At 44.4% G+C, this 18,710-nt stretch overlaps 1 protein-coding gene across 1 annotated transcript in view; it reads left to right on the top strand.

Annotated features, from left to right (window-relative positions):
• Positions 1–18,710, top strand: part of KIAA1549 (KIAA1549 ortholog) — a 135,486-nt gene that overhangs the window by 38,829 nt on the left and 77,947 nt on the right. Inside the window, exon 2 of the mRNA XM_034637766.1 lies at positions 11,858–14,533. Within this exon, the coding sequence (XP_034493657.1) occupies positions 11,902–14,533 (2,632 nt within the window). The 5' untranslated portion in view covers positions 11,858–11,901. The remainder of the gene's footprint in view (positions 1–11,857; positions 14,534–18,710) is intronic.

The raw sequence follows: 18,710 nt of genomic DNA, 5'->3' as shown, positions 1-18,710 counted from the left end.
AGAGAGAGAGAGACAGAGAGAGCACAAGCAGAGGGAGAGGCAGAGGGAGAAGCAGACTCCCTGCTGAGCTGGGAGGCTGACGTGGGGCTCAATCACAGAACCCCAAGATCATGACCTGAGCTGAAGGCAGACACTCAGTCATCTGAGCCCCCCAGGAGCCCCTACAAATGTGGACATTTTAATGTTGTCTGTGACTTAATAAAAGCTGAGCAACGAAAGATGTCAGAGGAAGATGATTTCTTCTTCTTCTTTCAGAGAGGGAGAGAGAGTGAGCGGGTTGGCGGTGCAGAGGGAGAGGGAGAGAAAGAATCTTAAGCGCAGAGCCCGACATGGGGCTTAATCTCATGACCCTGAGATCACCCTGAGATCATAACCTGATCCAAAATCAAGAGGCAGATGCTTAACCTACTGAGCTACCCACATACCCCCAAAGGAAGATCTCTAAAGAAGTCTTGCATGGTGTTGAGATCTTCAAGTATGGGGACCGCGCAGTCAGGTACTTAACATTCACCCTGAGAGCTCATCAGTGATTGTTCTGTGGGTGAGTCCCCGTATCCAACTGTAGCCTAAAATGCTGATTTGGGAACAGCAGCTTTTCCTCACATGGGACATGAAACTACTTTCTGGTTTTGGACTGTAGCTCCATGGGAGAGCCTGGCTGTGTTATTCATGTCTGTAGGCAGCCCCGCTCCCCACTCTGTGTCTATTTCACACATTCTCCACTGTCCTGGTACACTCTGCCCTAGGCTGCCTCTGACCAAAATTCCCTCTTCTCACCAGCATGTCTGTACAACTGACCAATCTCTGCTGTCCCCCTCTCAGTCTGTCCTCTAGTTGAGGATCAAAGGCCACTTCCCTCCTGGATGTCATTTCTTCTTCCTTCTCAGCCACCAGGGTTCCTCACTTATCTACTGCATCTTCCACCTCTGCCTCTTTTCTGGATTGTTCCATTGACATTGCTCTAGTCCAGTACATTCCAAACAAAGGTCCCTGTACTTGCATTAGAATTACCCATTTTCTTTGGTTCAAAATGTAAATTCCAAAACAACAAGAACAGCAGCAAATACAACACATCCCAATTCCTATGCCCCATGCTTAGTTTTCTGAATGAGAACATGTGTTTAGCTTTTATTTTAATATGCAGAGTTCCCATATACCCTTTAATCAGCTTCCCCTAATATTAAGATCTTATATAATCACAGTAGAGTGATCAAAGCTAAGATATTAACCTAATCAAAGCTAAGTCTAGTGTTAACTAGACTACAGACTTTATAGGATATCACCAGTTTTCCCACTTCTTCTGTTCTGGAACCCAATCCAGAATTCCATATTGCATCTGGTCGTCACCACTCCTTCATCTTCTCTAGTCTGTGACAGTTCCTTACTCTTTCCTTGTCATTTATGACCTTGAGATCTTTGACGTATCAGGTCTTCTGTAGAATATCCTTGGGCTTGTCTGACATTTTCTCTTGATTAGATTGGCATTTTGCATTGTTAGAAGCCTGCATCTTTAACGAGCTTCTGGGTGAGTCTTAACCTATTGTCTGAGAAACAACTTCCCCTAGACCCTTCTGGTTAGCATCTTGTCCTGATGGTCCCCTTGAGCCCCTGCCCTACACAGCTAAGTCTCCCAAGAAAGTTGTGGCACATAATCCCCATTTCCTCACCTGTCATTCACTCTTCAACCCACGGCAACCTGGCTCTGCTACCACATGGCCAGGGACCTGTTGTCATGTCAAGAAGGTATCCCCAGCTTTCCTTTTCTTGATCTCTCTGTGTCATTCAGCACAGGTGACCCCTTCCTGACTCCTAAACAACTTTTCTGTCTGCTTGTCAGCTCACATTCCTGGTTCCCCCTTCTTCTCAGATTTCTTCTTACTTTTGCAGGTTTATCTCCAGGCTCATATATCTGTTTGCAAACTTGATATCTCCATGTGGATTTCTGTTAAAAAAAAAAAAAATCTCAGGCTAGTGCTCTCAGATTTTAATGGGTGCATAAATCACCTGGAATCTTGTTGAAAGCAGTTTCTGACCCAGTAATGTCTTCATGGGCCAAAGAGGCTGCATTTCTGAAACACCCCTGGTGATGCTGATGGTCTACAGCCCACACTGACTGGCAGAGTTCCGGAAAGACCACTCTAATGTAAGCCACCATTATCTCAAGCTTCGACTGCTGTGAGCACATAACCAGTCTCTCCACATCTCCTCTTGCCCCCTGTTCACCTGCTCTGCACACTGCTGCTGGGGGGAATTTTAAAACCATTCTTCTGGTCATGTCATTCTCATGTTTCTAAATGCCTTTGATGGCTTCCCATTGTGTTTATGAAATCGTTATCCTCAACATCATGGCTTCCAAGCCTTGTGTGTTCTGATGCCCTGCTTCCCTCTGACTCCATCTTGGGGAACTTGATCTTTCCTTCCTTCTTTCCCAGACACACTTGTCTTCTCTGTGTTCTTCAGTGGGCTTCTTTACCAGTTCCTCCTCCATCTGTCCCACCCCACTGGACCTTGTACAGACCCCATATCCTCTGCCCAGATGGCACTGCAATGAGCTGGCCTGCAAAGTTTTGTCTTCCATCCAAAATGAGATAAGGAATGTAGACTGGAGCATGAATTGATCCCTTCTGGAGCATGCTTTCTGGTCCAGCTGACATTTACATTTTTGTATCACGACCTAGTCTCTAAAGAAACCATACATTGAGTTACATGCTGGCTCAAGCACCTTTTCTCATCACAGGCCAGTGATGAAAAGTGCAACCACTTTGAGTAACATCAGTCTGGGAGATGTTCATACTACATACACGCACACATGCACACACATGTGCACACAGACTTTACACCTTCAGGCACATGTGGCTTTAAATGAGAAAGGCAAAACCTTAAAACTTTTAGAAGACAATATAAGACCATCGTTATGCCTTTTGATGTAGGGAAGGATTTCTTGAACCTCTGTGATAAGACCAATGCATGTGAAACTCAGACAATAACAGAAATGATTGATAAATTTGACCATATTAAAATTGAGAACTATTGTTCTTCAAGAGGCCACATAAAGAGAATCAGACAACAAGCTGCAAAACTGGGAGAAGTTGTAACTGACATTGGATTAGTGTCCAGAATATATCAAGAATGCCTTTAAATCAGAAAGAGGAAGACAGAAAACCCAATAGCAAAATGGGCAGTAGAATTGAAAAGACACCAGAAGAGGCAACATGAATGGCTAACTGATATGGAAAAGGTGCTCAGTCTATTATAATCAGGGAAATGCAGATTAAAACCTAAAAACTCTAAGGTTTCACACCAACCAGATTAGTAAAAATGTAAATGTCTAGGAGTCTTTAAGTATTGGTGAGAATTTGTGCAATCAAGAGTGGGAGTGTAAGTTGATTCAATTACTTTGAAAGATTACTTGGCATCATTGGTAAAGTTCAGATGAACATCTCCTCTGACCCAGCAGTTCTTTTTTTTTTTTTTTTTTTTTTTTAAAGATTTCATTTATTTAAGAGAGGACCATCAGGGGGAGAAGGAGAAGCAGAGGGGTAGAGAAAAGGAGAAGCAGACTCCTGCTGAGCAGGGAGCCTCACACAGGGCTTGATCCCAGGACCCTGAAATCATGACCTGAGCTGAAGTCAGGTGCTTACCCGACTGAGCCACCCAGGTGCCCCCTAACCCAGTTCTATTCTTGTGTATGCACACACACACACACACACACACACACACACATTCTTAAAACACAGGTGCACACAAACGTATACACATACATACATCTGTGTGCACACACATACTCACATGAATATCTATATTTTATATATATATTTGTGTACCAAAAGATGAGTCAGAAAGTTCATATCAGAAATGTTTGGGGTGTGGGGGTGACTTAGTTAAGTGTCTGACTCTTTTATTTATTTATTTATTTATTTATTTATTTATTTATTTATTCATTCAACAGAGAGAGAGACAGCCAGCGAGAGAGGGAACACAAGCAGGGGGAGTGGGAGAGGAAGAAGCAGGCTCACAGTGGAGGAGCCTGATGTGGGGCTTGATCCCATAACGCCGGGACCACGCCCTGAGCCGAAGGCAGACGCCCAACTGCTGTGCCACCCAGGCGCCCCAAGTGTCTGACTCTTGATCTCAGCTTGGGTCTTGATCTTAAGAGTTGTAGGTAACTTCAAGCCCCACTTTGAGCTCCACACACTGGGCGTGCAGCCCACTTTAAAAAAAAAAAAAAAAAGAGGGGCGCCTAGGTGGCTCAGTCAGTTAAGCGTCTGCCTTCAGCTCAGGTCATGATCCTGGTGTCCTGGGATTGAGCCCTGCATCGAGCCCTGCATCTGGCTCCCCGCTCAGTGGGGAGTCTCCTTCTCCTACTCACTGTCCCTCTGCTCCTCCCCCGTTTATGCGCTCTCTCTCTCTTGCTGTCTCTCTCAGATAAATAAAAATAAAATCTTAAAAAAAGGAATGTTTGTAATAACAAAATTGATAGTAGTCCAACTGTTCATTAACATTGATAAATAAATTTTAGTATATTCATACCATGGAATTCATGTTGAAGTGAGAATAATTACGTGCAAAAAATACACTTGGATGAATCTAAAAAAATATGGAGTGAAAAATAAGTTGCAGCAGAATACATGCAATATAATTCCATTTTGATAAAGTTTGAAAACACATCAAGCTGGAGAGTATGTACTCTTTAGGGATACACACATGTGGTAAGACTAGAAGCAAAGCAAGGCTGTGAGAAAGGCATAGTTCAAGAGTGATTTTCTCAATGGAAGGGAAGGGGAGGAAAGGTCCCCAGGGGATGCCGGAGGAAAGGGCAATCTTTTTTCTTAAACTGGGTGATGGGAACTCAAGTGTTCTTTGTATTATTGTCTATGTACCTTGCAAATGTGTTTTATAAATAGTATTTCTTATCGACTTGATAATTTGATAATAAAACCAGTACCAATTGGAAGAGAGAATACTCGAGTAGAAGGTATTAGTATATAGTTGGGTTTGGAAAAAGAAAGGGAACAAAGATACTGTTTTCTAAAACAGGGAGAAAAATGGGAAGGGGGGAGGATGATATTTGTTTTAAAGATTTACTTATTTATCTGAGAGAGAGCGAGAGAGAGAGAGAGAGAGCGCATGCGCACCAGCAGGGGGAGGGGCAGAGGGAGAGGAAGAGGAAGAGAATCCTAAGCAGACTCCTCCCCCCCACCCCCAAGCGCAGAGCTGGATGTGGGCCTTGATCCCCAACCGTCCGGCAATCATGACCTGAGCCAAAAACAAGAGTCGGAGGCCCAACCGTCTGAGCCACCCAGGCGACCCCCAGAGAATGATTTTAATAACAGCACTAAAATCTTCTTCAGGATAACCCGAGAACTGCAAGAAGAATAAAAGTTGCCAAAGATTGACCGAATTGGGTAGTGGTTTAACTATCCGCTTTTCTTTTTAAACTCTTAGAAACCCTAAGGGGCTTTTGTTTGGTAGTAGACTTAATATCCACACAGAGTTGAGATGACTCATTATGTTTTGAAAATTCCACAATTTAACAAAGAAGCAAAAGTAATGGTTCTATTTGGATTAAAGCTCTTTAGAGGTTTTTGCCGCTGGGTTTCCCAGGCTAGCCCTCCGAGGATGTGCTGTTTTCCCAGCACCCAGGCCTGCACCTGTGAGCTGTCCCCGGTGGATGGTGGGGCCTCATGGCTCCGAAGGCAGGCCTCAGCATGGGCTTCAGTAGCACAAAATAATAGTATATACTTTCAGCTCCTTTGCAAGGTAATATAACTTGGCATGTTTTCTAACGTAATTTCTTCACTAGCAATTGTAATTAAATGGACTGATTTGACTAAACGTGCTGTGGTGTGTGAGAAGCCTTCAGTCATGGAGAATTTATGAACCTGCCTTCCTAAGGCTGCCTAGGGCCCGGGTGCTATTTTAAGCAAGTCAGCTTAAACTCTTTGAGCCTCCTTTGCAACGGGATGGGATCGACTAAGGACTTAAAGGATGCATTCAGGTCGGGAAGTCCACGATTCCGTGATTGACTACTGTATTGGGGGACGATTTCCAGATAGAACAATATAATTAAAAAGAAGAAAGCAAAAAAAAAAATTATCTTGCTTGAGTAAGACCACAGGTTCCTAGAGACAGGCACTCCCTCGTGGATTTCTAAAAAGTTCTTAAAAAGCTTTATAATAAAGATTTTTGAAAGCTTTTGTTTTTTCAAAGAGCTGTTTTAGGTTCACTGAACAGCGAAATTGAGTGGGAGGTGTAATTTCCTATATGTCCTCTACCTCCCCCCCCATCAACATCCCCCAGCGAGTGGTGTGTTTTTTACAAACCGTGAATCTATGTTGACAAATCATTTGTCACTCAAAGTCCATAGTTTACCTTAGGGTTCATTCTTGCTGTTATATGTTCCGTGGGTTTGCCTTGTGAATTTTTAAGCCCCGTATATCAGCACAGCAGTAGGACAGTCCCTGCTCTGTTAGGTGCAGCGTGGCAAGATCCGAGCCCAGGTCGAGGTACAGGTAGGCACCCCAGGAAGTCTGTGTTTTGCGGTCTCCATGGGAGAAAGTGCCTTAACACAAGCTGTTCAGTGTGGCTGCAGACGTGGCATTGCCTGAGAGCGACACAGAAACTCAGCGCCCACCCCAGCCCTGCTTGGACAGCGCCTGCATTTTAACAAGACACCCCCGCCCCCTCCGTGTGCACAGAGTCTGAGGAGCACGGGTGTTACCCCAGCCCCCTGCCTTTTTCTCTGTCGGCACAGAGACAGCCTTTCACTCTGGTGAACTAATGTTTTAGAGCTTGAAAATTGATCTCCAGGGCTTGAAATTAGAGTCTATGAAGGCTTTTCTGCTGGGAGAGACTCACTTGGGCTTTCTAACCTCCTCCTGAATTAACTACAGAAGAAATTCCCATGGCATCTCAGCTGCTATCTCTTCAGAGCTGGTTTCTCTCTCCTGGGGCTTGGCCAAAAAAAAGGAGGAAAAAAGAAAACAACAACAAAAAACAACAAACCACATCACAGCTTGGCGTACCTCACGTTTCTTAATGGGAAGTGTTTGTTCCTGTTTTTTACTGTCTGGAGAATTTTTCATCTTTTTGACCACTTTGCCTTCCCTGTTCCATGTCCTTTGTAAACAGAGTTGATTGAATTCTAACTTGCATCAGATACTTGGGCTCATAAATTAGCCAAAAAATGTTGCTTTTCTTTGCTGTTTTATCTCTTGTAGTCTTCCAGTGCGTTTTCAAATATGTTTCTGATTCATTTTAAAAGAGATCATGCTCTCTATTCAGATCTTATATTTGAAAATAAATTAGATCATAGCAGAGTTTTAAAGTACACATAAAATGATTTGTCCTTAGAAAAACTTTAAAATCTATATGTTATATAGATGGACAGAATGTTGATTTGATCACTTTTATTACTATAAATAGATGTATAACTGTTTACCCTTTACTGTGGAAAAGAACAGCTGCAACTTACTTTACCATGGTTGTGAGAAGCATTGTGATTACTTTTTTGCCCATGCTTGGAATGTGATGGGTAAATAGTAAAAGTACACAGACAAGAAATCCTAGAGCTAGGTTGTAAAGAAGACAACAAATGCCTAATAGTATTGAAATCTCTAAGAAACACTTTCCTTCTTTTATTGTTTATTTTTAGAAGTCACATTACATAAAATGGAGTGTGACTCTTTTAAGTAAGCAGCTTATATCTGGTGTAAATTTGTGACTTTCAAATGCTAATGGAACCAGTTAGAAATCTTTTGCTGAAATAAATATTTGACTAAATATCCTATACTAATTTTAGTGTATACACACAAAATCTATTCACAGAATTTTATCTTAATCTTGATTTCCATTTCTGCTAATGAGTCAGAAATGCCTCTGGATGCCATCTTTCAGCTTCTGTGGGATCGTAGTAGGCTATTCTAATTCTGTAGTATGTTTTTTAACCTCACGAATCATGTAGTAGTAGTATTGTTCATTTATACCATCTGTTTGTTTAGATTTAGCCATATCTTTATCATTTATTTATCCTCTGTTCTTTCTGCTCAGATCTTCCTTCTGGGATAATTACCTTTCTTTTTGAAGTATATCCTTGTTTAGAGAGGCTTCTCTACTGAAGGTCTTCTGTTGGTATAACCACTTTTTGTTTATCAGAAAATGTCCCTATTTTAACAAATAGAGAGTATTATTGGTTATTCAAATCTAAGATGTCAGATATTTTCTCTTAGCATTTTGAAGATTTTATTTCATTGTCACTTGGCTCCTAGTTCTCTAGGGAAGTAGTTATCTGATGGTGTAATTGCCAGTCCTTTCCTCTGACTCATTTATAGTTTCTCTCTGTCTTTGATGTTCTGTGGTATCATCATCTGTATAGATATGAGTATTTATTTATTTATTATTTATTTAGTTAGTTAGTTAGAGGTGGGGCAGAGGGAGAGGAAGAGAGAGAATCCCAAGCAGGCTCCACACCCACCGTGGAGCCCAGTGCAGGGCTCGATCTCACAACCCTGAGATCATGACCTGAGCTGAAATCAAGAGTCGGACACTTAACTGACTGAGCCACCCAGGTGTCCCTAGATATGTTTTTAAAAATTTCACCTGGCTTGGGACTTCTTCATTTTCCTGAATTGAAGGATTTGTGTCTCTAACTAATTTTGGACAATTTTCAGCACTGTTTCTTTGAATATTGTCTCTCCCAGCTCCCTCTACTTGTATCAAATGTATGTTGGACTATCTCATTCTATCTTTCATCCATTTTTTTTTTTTTTTAAGTAGACTCCACACCCAGTGCAGAGCCCAATGTTGGGCTTGAACTTACAATCCTGAGATCAAGGCCTGAGCTGAGATCAAGGGTTGGATGCTTAACTGACTGAGCCACCCAGGCACCCGTATCTTCCAAACTTCTTAACATCTCTTTTTAATGTTTCTCATCTTTCTGTTTCTCAGTATTCCATTCTGTGTAATTTTCAGATCTATCTTCCAGTTCACTGACTCTCTCTTTAGCTATGTCTAAATTGCTATTTATTGTTTATTATATATTGCATATTGAGTTTCAGTATTTTAACTATTATATATTTTTTAAAGTTTTTAAATTTAGGGGCACCTGGGTGGCTCAGTCGGTTAAGCATGTGCCTTTGGCTCAGATCATGATCCTGGGGTCCTGGGATCCAGCCCCGCATTGAGTTCCCTCCTCAGCGGGAAGCTTGCTTCTCCCTCTCCCTCTTCCCCTCCCCCTGCTTATGCTCTCTGGCTCTCTCTGTCAAATAAATAAATAAAATCTTTAAAAAAAGTAAAAGTTTTAAAATTTATTTAAGTAATCTCTACACCCAACATGGGACTTGAACTCATGACCCTGAGATCAAGAGTTGCACGCTCCTCCAACTGAGCCAGCTAGGTGCCCCTTTATTTTTTCATTTCTAAATATTCTTTTAATCCCTTTTCAAGTCTTTCTGGCCATTTTTATATAGTCTCTTGTTCCTTACTCATGTTTCCAGTCTCCCCTTTATTATTTTAAGTGGATTAAACACACATTAAAAAATGTAGCTCACATTACAATATCTAAAGTCCTTACAGATCTGATACTATTTGTGTGGGCTTCTCTTCACTTTTTTCATAGAACCTACTTCCTTATGTGTTTTGTAATCTTTAATTTTGCACTCATATTTAGTGGAACTCTAGCTGCAGGACTACTTTGATGCCTGGTTTGTGAGTGTGTTCTTCTGGAGATGATTTATGTTAACCTCTGATAGGCACTGGAGGCCTGGTCCACCTTAAATTATGATTCTGAACGTACAGTTTTTAGGACCACACAAGTAGTATAGATTCCAAAGTTGGGAATGCTTTTTATAAAATATCTGCACAAAGTCCAAGTTGAGACAGACACTTTTTCTTACTGTTCTCTGAGAGGTGGGTATTTTTCTTCCTGATTTACTCTTTCCCTGTGAGTATGGCCCTTCTCAGGTCTGCATTTTTTTGGAGATGGTCTTCAGTTGGGTTCTTTACCTGTTCAGACCCAATAATACTCGTCCCTTAGTTCCCTGTGGCCCAACCATTAGGCTAACTGGTGCAGTGTCCCTCTATCCAAAGACTGCAGTGCTTGATGACCTTCCTAGTCCATCTCCTGCTTTGCTCCTGTGTTCAGCACATGTCCCTTTTTGTCTTGCAGGCTCATCTAGTCATGTAAAATGATGTTTTTGAACAGTTATTAAGCATAATTAAGTGTTATGATGTGGGAAGACTTCAAGATCTCCAGTCTGTCATGTCGCTAGGAATAGAACAGGAATAATTTACTTTGAAAAAACAAAAAGAGTGAATTCAAGATGATCTCTATAGTATTTCACACACTCATGTTCTGATAGACTGTTTGGATAAGCAAGAGGAGGGTATTATTATGGGTCATGATAGTTGCTCAGTCCCCAGACTGTGCTGCAGTAGACAGTACTCTGTACTCTGGGTCTTCATTAGGGGTTTGGGCCATTACATGTCCTGCCTCTGGATACACTGTATTTGAATTACAGGTGGAGACATCTTAACCACTTCCATGATAATGACAGCTGTCACAAGGGTAAAGAATATGAAAGTTTTGAGAGGATGATAGAGTGCTTTTGGCATATATCAGAACTTGGTCCTCATCATTCATTCCTTTAGTCATTCATTCATTTAACAGATATTTATTGAGCTCTCACTTTGTGTCATTCACTGGGCTATTCACCGGGAAAGCACATCAACAAGTCCTTGTCCTTTTTTTTTTTTTTTTTAAAGATTTTATTTATTTATTCGACAGAGATAGAGACAGCCAGCGAGAGAGGGAACACAAGCAGGGGGAGTGGGAGAGGAAGAAGCAGGCTCCTAGTGGAGGAGCCTGACGTGGGGCTCGATCCCATAACGCCGGGATCACGCCCTGAGCCGAAGGCAGACGCTTAACCGCTGTGCCACCCAGGCGCCCCAACAAGTCCTTGTCCTTAAGAAAGTCACAGTGTGATGAGCAGAGAGTTCATTTCAGTGAAACATGATAGGGGATATGACAGGTGGAAGCCTCAGGAAAGGCATGAACTCAACTTTAGAGTACTGAGGACGGAGGTGGTATCTGTGTGGCATCTGTAGGACCAGTAGGAGTGATCCAAGTGGAGAGCCAGGGAAGGGCATCCCAGGCAGAGGGAGAAGAATGTGCAGAGTCGCTAAGCCAGAGGGGGTTTGAATTTGGGAACTGCAGGTAGCTCCTTTGGCCAGAGTCAGGAGGGCGTGAGAGTAGAGCAGGGAATAATGAGAGCTGAGCCTGGAGGTAGTCTGGGGCCTCAGTGTGGGTAGCCCTAAACTAGGATCTTTTGAACTTTTACTTGTGTAGTGAGTGATACTGTCAGAATTGTCATGTTCATTTCTCTTGAGAGCGGCTCTTGTGGAAGGGAAGGAATGTGGGCTTGGGAATCAAGGCAGGCTTATATTGAGATTCCAACTCTACCTGTCTGGGTGATCATGTAATTGATGTAGTTACCGTCTCTGAACTCTCTTTCTTGTGTAATAAATGAGACAGAACGGACTAGACAACCTCCTAGGACCTCCTCCATTTCTGGTGTTCTGTGGTGTCATTTGAAAGTAAGAGAAAAAACGTCAATGTGTGCTTACACACAAGCTTCAGTAAAGGTGGAGCTCACGGTTATGAATATTTGCAGATATTACCCTAACTGTAATTCTGGCAATTTCTGGCTCCCAATTAGCTGTTTAACTTCTAAATGTGTGTTGTGCATATTCATAGTGAGTGGATATTTGTTGAACGAGTCCGTTTTTATATCTGAAAAAAAGTGTTGGCAGTATGACTTTGATTGCCTTGCAACTAACCCAGCTTTTACTTCCCTTGTAGATGAGCTCTTTCTGGAACAGCAAAACCTATCTTCCGTGGAGCTCATGATGAAGAAAAGCACCCACAGCACTGCACATGTGGCCTTAACAGAAACTGCCCCAGGGTCCCAGCAAAGCAGTTCTCTCCACGTCATATCATCTCCATCCGCCACTATTTTTGATACAATCTTTTTTAACCAAGGAACACTGACCCAAAGTATAGCAGATCACAGCATCTTGGTGGCAAAGTATGTGTCGATGATGAGCAATGCGGTGGTCAGAGATGACGATGAAATGGATAACTTTTTGCCAGAAGTTCCCTGGACCACTTCGCGCGTGGTTTCTCCGGTTCGGTATCTCCCGGTCAGCCCGCCAGCGCAGACTCCATCTTCACCCATTATTTCTTTACAAGACGAACAGATGACATCAGCCTGGCAACACACAATGCAACAACCAACAGCGTATACTGAATCCCCCGGTCATTTCAGTGCTTTCCGGTCAGCTTTTCCCACATCTGAGGGCATACTTCCAACTCCTAGTAGGAACTTGGTGCTTTATCCTACTGACGATTACGGGCACTCAGCAAGCAGGACTTTGCCGGAGATCATGGCGTCCAGCACGGAGGAGGCAGAAACCCTTCTTTCTAGCTCTCTGTCTGCAGAGCCTCTGCTCTTAGGCAGTGGCGTGACTCAGCAGCCTTTTCCCTCCTGGGCGGAGGTCCCACCCCCTCCAGAGGATGTTCTGGCCACGGGCACGGACAGATACCCTGACGCGACCATGGCTCTGAGTCACAGTCTAGAAGGAACCATCCTTCCAAGGACAGACCCTGCTGCAGCTCTGGCACAGACAGCCGTCGCCCGTAGTAGCAGCAGCAGCAGCAGCAGCAGCACAGATGGGGCTCTGTTCTCATCGTCTCTTGCGCCCGTGTCCTTTTCTCCTCAGTCAGCTGATGTTTCTTACAACCCCTTTCTTCCCGGCGACTCCGGTGAGGCGTCGGAGCTGCCGGGCGACGCGGTGGTCGTCCCGAGTCTCGTGGACGACGCGCGGCTCCTGAGCCCGCTGTCGTCACTCAGACCGTACACGTGGTGCATGTCCTGCCGCGTGGCGTCGCCTCGGCTCCTCGCGTCCGCCGGCCTCCCGGAGAAGGAAGATGGGGGCTCAGGGGACAGCCCCGAGACCCCATCGGTGACCACACCGGAAGTCAGCCGCACCTCTCTGCTCAGCTGCGGAGTGGCGGACTTCTCTGAATTCGAGGAAGAGCCCCAGGAATTCAATACTCTTTCCCCCTCACGGCCGGTGGTTCCACTCTCTTCTCCCTCCGTGGGCGTCTCAGAAACAAGCACCGGTGGCTTAGCCGACGGGGGTGTGAGGAGTGTTGGGGCCACACAAGGGCATCCTGGCCGCGGCCACCTCTCTGCGCCAATGTCCCCCGACCCTGCTCCCTTCGGCTTCTCCTCTGTCCCCGAAACGCCTGGAACGCCCTCCAGCGGGGCCGCCATGTTTCCCTGGGTCGTCAGCAGTGTGCTCCCCGACTCCTCTTTCCCGCGCACCGCAAACCAGGACGCCCCACCGCCTGAGCGCGGAGACCCGCGGCCTTCTCCGTCTCACACTCCGGGTCCGTCCGTAGAGCCTTCGCTTCTCCTTGACCCGGAACCCGGCAGCTTTTCGGAACGTGCAACTGGCCCAGTTTTGGAGTCCGCATCCAGTGTTTTCTCCACGCCGCCCCTGGAGCTCAGCAGCTTGGTCGCCTCGTCTTCAGAAGCGCTTGCTCCTCCGTCTCTGGACTCAGCCTTCCCTTCTCAGGTGTTCCCTACCGTGGTTGAGACATTTGCATTGTCCCACTCTCTCCGGGCGCCGTCCGCTCCGCTTTCTGTTCCCAATTCCTCAAACTCTGAATTTTCGCAGCTCTGGCCCAGTTCAGACCTTTTAAGGACATTCACGTTGCTTCCTGGCTACTCTGAAATGTCGCTGTTCTCAAGCTTCCCTTCAGATTCTCTCAAGTTCTCCGAAGCAGCAACAGTTTCCCCGACAGGTCCTGAAGCTTCTTTTACCTCAGCCCTCACTGAAACTACCTCCTATTTTGAGTTGTCACTCATTGCCCCTGAATCTTCAGTCACCACCCTGGTGCCCTCCAGTTCTGAGCCTGCCCTTGCCATTGTGAGTCTTGGGACTCACTCGCCATCCCCTTTGACTGCTTTTCATACAACACCCATTTTAGCAGAATCTTCTTTCTTTCCAACCCCAACACCTTCCAGTGACGATGTCAGTGTTACGGATGATCACACACCTCTCTTATCCTCTTTCTCCAGAGTCATTCCCAGCACCACACTGCTGGTCACTGATGTGTACCTGTTGTCAGCATCTTCATTTGTTTCAGAGGCGATCCCCTCACCTCTTCCTACAGAGCCAATATTTGTGGGGCCATCATTCACACCCACAGATTTACCAGTGAACACCTCCGTGGAACCGAACGCACCCAACACCAGTGCTGCCCCTGATCATACTGTTGACAGCACCCCGAGCAGCAGAACTGCGAGTCAGAATCCCCCTGAGAGCAGTTCGGCGAGACCCCCGCCATCCCTTCATCCCGTGCCCACCTCCACTTCTGAAGCCACGGTTGCTACTCCGGCACTGGTCACCGCCAAGCCGCCATATGTGTGTGATATTACAGTTCCCGATGCCTATTTGATCACAACCGGTAAGGCCCTGCTTCAAGTCACCTCTCGGTTGGGGTGATCTTTCTAAGGTGTTTGTATGAAATGCCTCTGTGACGTTCCAGCACTGTGGGAAAGAGTGTGGGCTTCAGTGCAGTAGTCACCCTCACTCCTTTGCCTTTCTCCTGTGAGTTCTCTGGACAGTTAATTAGTCTCTTTACCTCTTGGTTTCCTTGGATGATCATGGCACCTACATCTCTGGGTTATTGTAAAGATTTAAATGCATCACTGCACATTAAGTACTTAACCCAGTGCTTGGTGTATAAGAAACACCCACAAAATGCTACATGTTAGTAGTGGCAATAAGAGAAATAAAAGATTTAAATGGAGTCTTAGGAGCGTTTGCTAGGATCTTTGTCTTTGGAACTCATAACCTGGTGGATGCATAGATGGCACGATTAAAACAAAAACCTTCATGTTTAGCTCAAGCAGGTAGTTGTGCAAACGTGTAAGGGCAGCTGCTAACAATTTCTTACTAATTTCTTATTCTTTTCCATGGTAGGAGGGAGCACTTTGCTCGTACATGTTCCTGTAAATGTCGCTTACATCCTGAGAACCCAAGAAAGAAACGGGGCGGCTAAATGTCTGATCTCAGTTATAAACTTTGATCTCCGTCCCAGTCCGCAGCCCGAGTGACTGGCTGACAAGCAGCAGCTTCACTTGTATCTGCCCAGCTGCTTTAGTCTCATGAAATCAGAGCTTGTTTGACGTCATGTCTGTACATGTCCAGTGACTGTGGCCTGCTTGGTTGGGTTCTCCAGCTTGTTCTTCATCAGGAATGACAAGCTGCGTGTTAAGTCTTACAACCTGTTAGTATACTTGAATGCAATATAATATTGATGTTCACGCTGGCTCGGTGTGTTGATTTTGGTGCGAATGGAGGATAGAAATGAAGAAGGGGGAAAGAAAATGGTAGAAGTAGAGGAGGAACGGAGTGGAGTGGAGAAGGAAGAACAGGGAAAGGTGAGGTGAGGAAGGAGAAGGAGCTCATGCTGTGAGGTGGGCCATGTATCCTCTGCTCATCATGGTGGTGCCACCACCCCCTTAGGTGGTGGGGAGAAGCTGAAGCCTTTGCTCTCCTAACTCCCTCCCTCCCCTAAATAAGGAAACATTTATTAATTCATTTGACAAATAATTATTGAGCACTCATTATGTACAGGCGCCTTTAGAAGATTTAAGAGTTATCTAGGGGCTCCTGGGTGTCACAGCGGTTAAGCGTCTGCCTTCGGCTCAGGGCGTGATCCCGGCGTTCTGGGATCGAGCCCCACATCAGGCTCCTCTGCTGGGAGCCTGCTTCTTCCTCTCCCACTCCCCCTGCTTGTGTTCCCTCTCTCGCTGGCTGTCTCCATCTCTGTCAAATAAATAAATAAATAAAATCTTTAAAAAAAAAAAGAAGATTTAAGAGTTATCTAGATCAATGACATGGTTCTGACCTTCAAGGAGGTTAGATTCTAGTAGGGTAGACACAAGCCATGTTTTCTTGGTAGCTGTGATAAGAATGGTTGAACCAGAGTTCTATAAGAGTGACTTTTTGGGATGATGAGGGATGGGTTTGGAAGGATATGATTTGGAGGGGCACACTCAAGAGGGCTGCCGTCTGGAGATGGAGAGAGGCGTCCTCCTGGTGGAAGGTGTGAACACAGGTGGAGAGGTCAGACAGCCCACCGATGTTCAGCTTGGCTGGTAACTTGTGTAATGGGAGGAGGAGGTAATTATGCTAGGAGATGAGGTTGGGACAAGTGTGAACTTTATTTGTGGGACAACAGTAGTCCAGAGGAGAGAGAAGAGTTTCTTGTAGATATGTTACTTTTCTTCCTTTCGACAAAATTACTACATAGTAACTACAAAGTGGTCAGTTACAAGAAGCTTATTAAAAGAACTACTGATAGCTTTATTTCTTGGATTTTGTGACGTTTTTGATACTTGTAGGTGTAATGTGTCTTTTCAGATTTTTCTACAAATAATTAGAAAACATTTTATTTTATTTTATTTTATTTTATTTTTTTAAAGATTTTATTTATTTATTTGACAGAGATAGAGACAGCCAGCGAGAGAGAACACAAGCAGGGGGAGTGGGAGAGGAAGAAGCAGGCTCATAGCAGAAGAGCCTGATGTGGGGCCTCGATCCCATAATGCCGGGATCACGCCCTGAGCCGAAGGCAGACGCTTAACCGCTGTGCCACCCAGGCGCCCCTAGAAAACATTTTAGAAGTATCTTTAAGAATATCAGATATATATATAGCATGGGTTAACTGTCATAACTGTCATAGAGGATATCTATTTAATGAATTTGGTGTCCTTTGTTAGGGATCCGTGTATTTGCAATAGCTTTTGGGGTAAAATTCACCCACTGTAAATGTACAGTTCAACAGTTGTAGTACATATGGGGAGTTGTTCATAAGTGTCCCTACTGTTATATTGTATTTTTAAGTGGACAGGAATGCTGTCTTTTGCTCTCAGTGTTTGTCTTTGAGCCAAAGGAAGGATGACCTCATTGAGAATCTTCATTTAGATTTGGCCTTGGTTTCTTCTTAGTAATTATCAGAGAGAGAGGGTTGGGGTGATTACTTGTCCTCTGAAAGTGTTCTTATGGAGCTCTGTCGTAAAAGTCAAAGCCCTCCATTGATCCGTGGTGGACACTTGGGAGAGCGCTCACCTTGTGTATCCTCTAAGGGGTTATGCTTCCCACCCAGGACCTGCCTGACCCTGGCCTCCTCAGCAGGGCTCTTTCGCCTCTCTTGGCCCAAACTAGATATTTGGGGAAACTGAGGTATCTGTTGCCGATGATCCTCTTCCCCCCAAAGATTCTTGTGCTTATATCCTGATGTTACAGTTTAGGTCTTACTCAGTTAAACTAGAGAAGTTGTAGGTTTTCGTGGCAGGCCTTGGGGACTATTCAGAGCAATACATGGATGATTCTCCTTTTAGGTGGGGCTACTCATGACGTGTGCTTCCTCCTTTCCTCTTTTGGGTTTTTCTGTCTCTGATTTTTCGTTCTCTGTCTACATTCTCCAAGTTTAGCTTTTGAGAACTTCCTTCCTACCCTCCCTCCCGTCTTTCCTCTCTCCCTCCCTCTATTCCCCCATCCCTTAATCCCTCCCTTCCTTCCTCCTTTCCCTTCTTTTCTTTCCCACTCATTTTTTCTTTCCCTTGAAAACCCATGTTGCAGTGTGGTCCTATTGGAGCCCATGTAGGCCAGGCCAAGTTGGCCATTGGTGTAACTCAGCAGGGCAGTCAGGGTGTCTGGAGTTGTTCTAATGGTCTTGTGAACTAAAGAAGCCCTTCCCCATGTTTATTATCAAGGTCACCGATCAGTAGAGAAAACAACTGGATGTAACTTAAACATTTGTTTTTTAAAAGAATGAAAGACACAGAGTGATTCTGTCTCCAGTTTTATTTTTTATTTTTATTTTTAAAAATATTTTATATATTTGTCAGAGAGAGAGAGAGAGAGCACAAGCAGGGGGAGGCAGAGGGAGAAGCAGGCACCCCCTGAGCAAGGAGCCCGATGCAGGACTTGATCCCAGGACCTGGGTTCATGACCTGAGCTGAAGGCAGACACTTAACTGACTGGGCCACCCAGGCGTCTCCTGTCTCCAGTTTTAAAAATTAACATTAGGAAGAGGAAAACCGAATAATAATTTCAAATGTATTTAGAGTCTTCATTATGGGAAGTTAATGGAAGAGGAAAGAAAAAATAATAGGGAAAAGAAAGGGGAGCAGCAGGACATGTTTACTAAATACTGAGAAAGAGGCTCTCTTATTACGAATTTTAAAATAGAATTTCTTAGATGTGGAAGGAGAGTTAAATATAACCAGACTTTGTTATAAGAAATATTTTACTTCCTACATAAAATTTTAATACATGGGGATTGTGAAAATTTTTTCCGCCCCATTATTAGTGGTGAAAACCCTTCACTTACTGCATTGAAAAATTGAGGTAGGAGACCTCAGTTTATAGGAGAAGATGTCATCTAGTTTTGCTGAGTAACATCTTAAGGCCTTTTAAAATATTACTGCTGAGAGTTTTAAAACTTTGTGTTTTACCATTAGGGGCATAGCAAAGAGAAAAAAACCTAGGAATGTCCAGATCCACTGCTGTTCCTCTGTTCTTTCGTAGCCTGGACCTGATTTTACAAAATGATTTTGGGAGCTGTTGTC

Source organism: Ailuropoda melanoleuca, chromosome 1 (genome assembly GCF_002007445.2).
Source record: "Ailuropoda melanoleuca isolate Jingjing chromosome 1, ASM200744v2, whole genome shotgun sequence".
NCBI lineage: Eukaryota > Metazoa > Chordata > Mammalia > Carnivora > Ursidae > Ailuropoda > Ailuropoda melanoleuca.
This window is presented reverse-complemented; position numbering and strand designations above follow the sequence as displayed.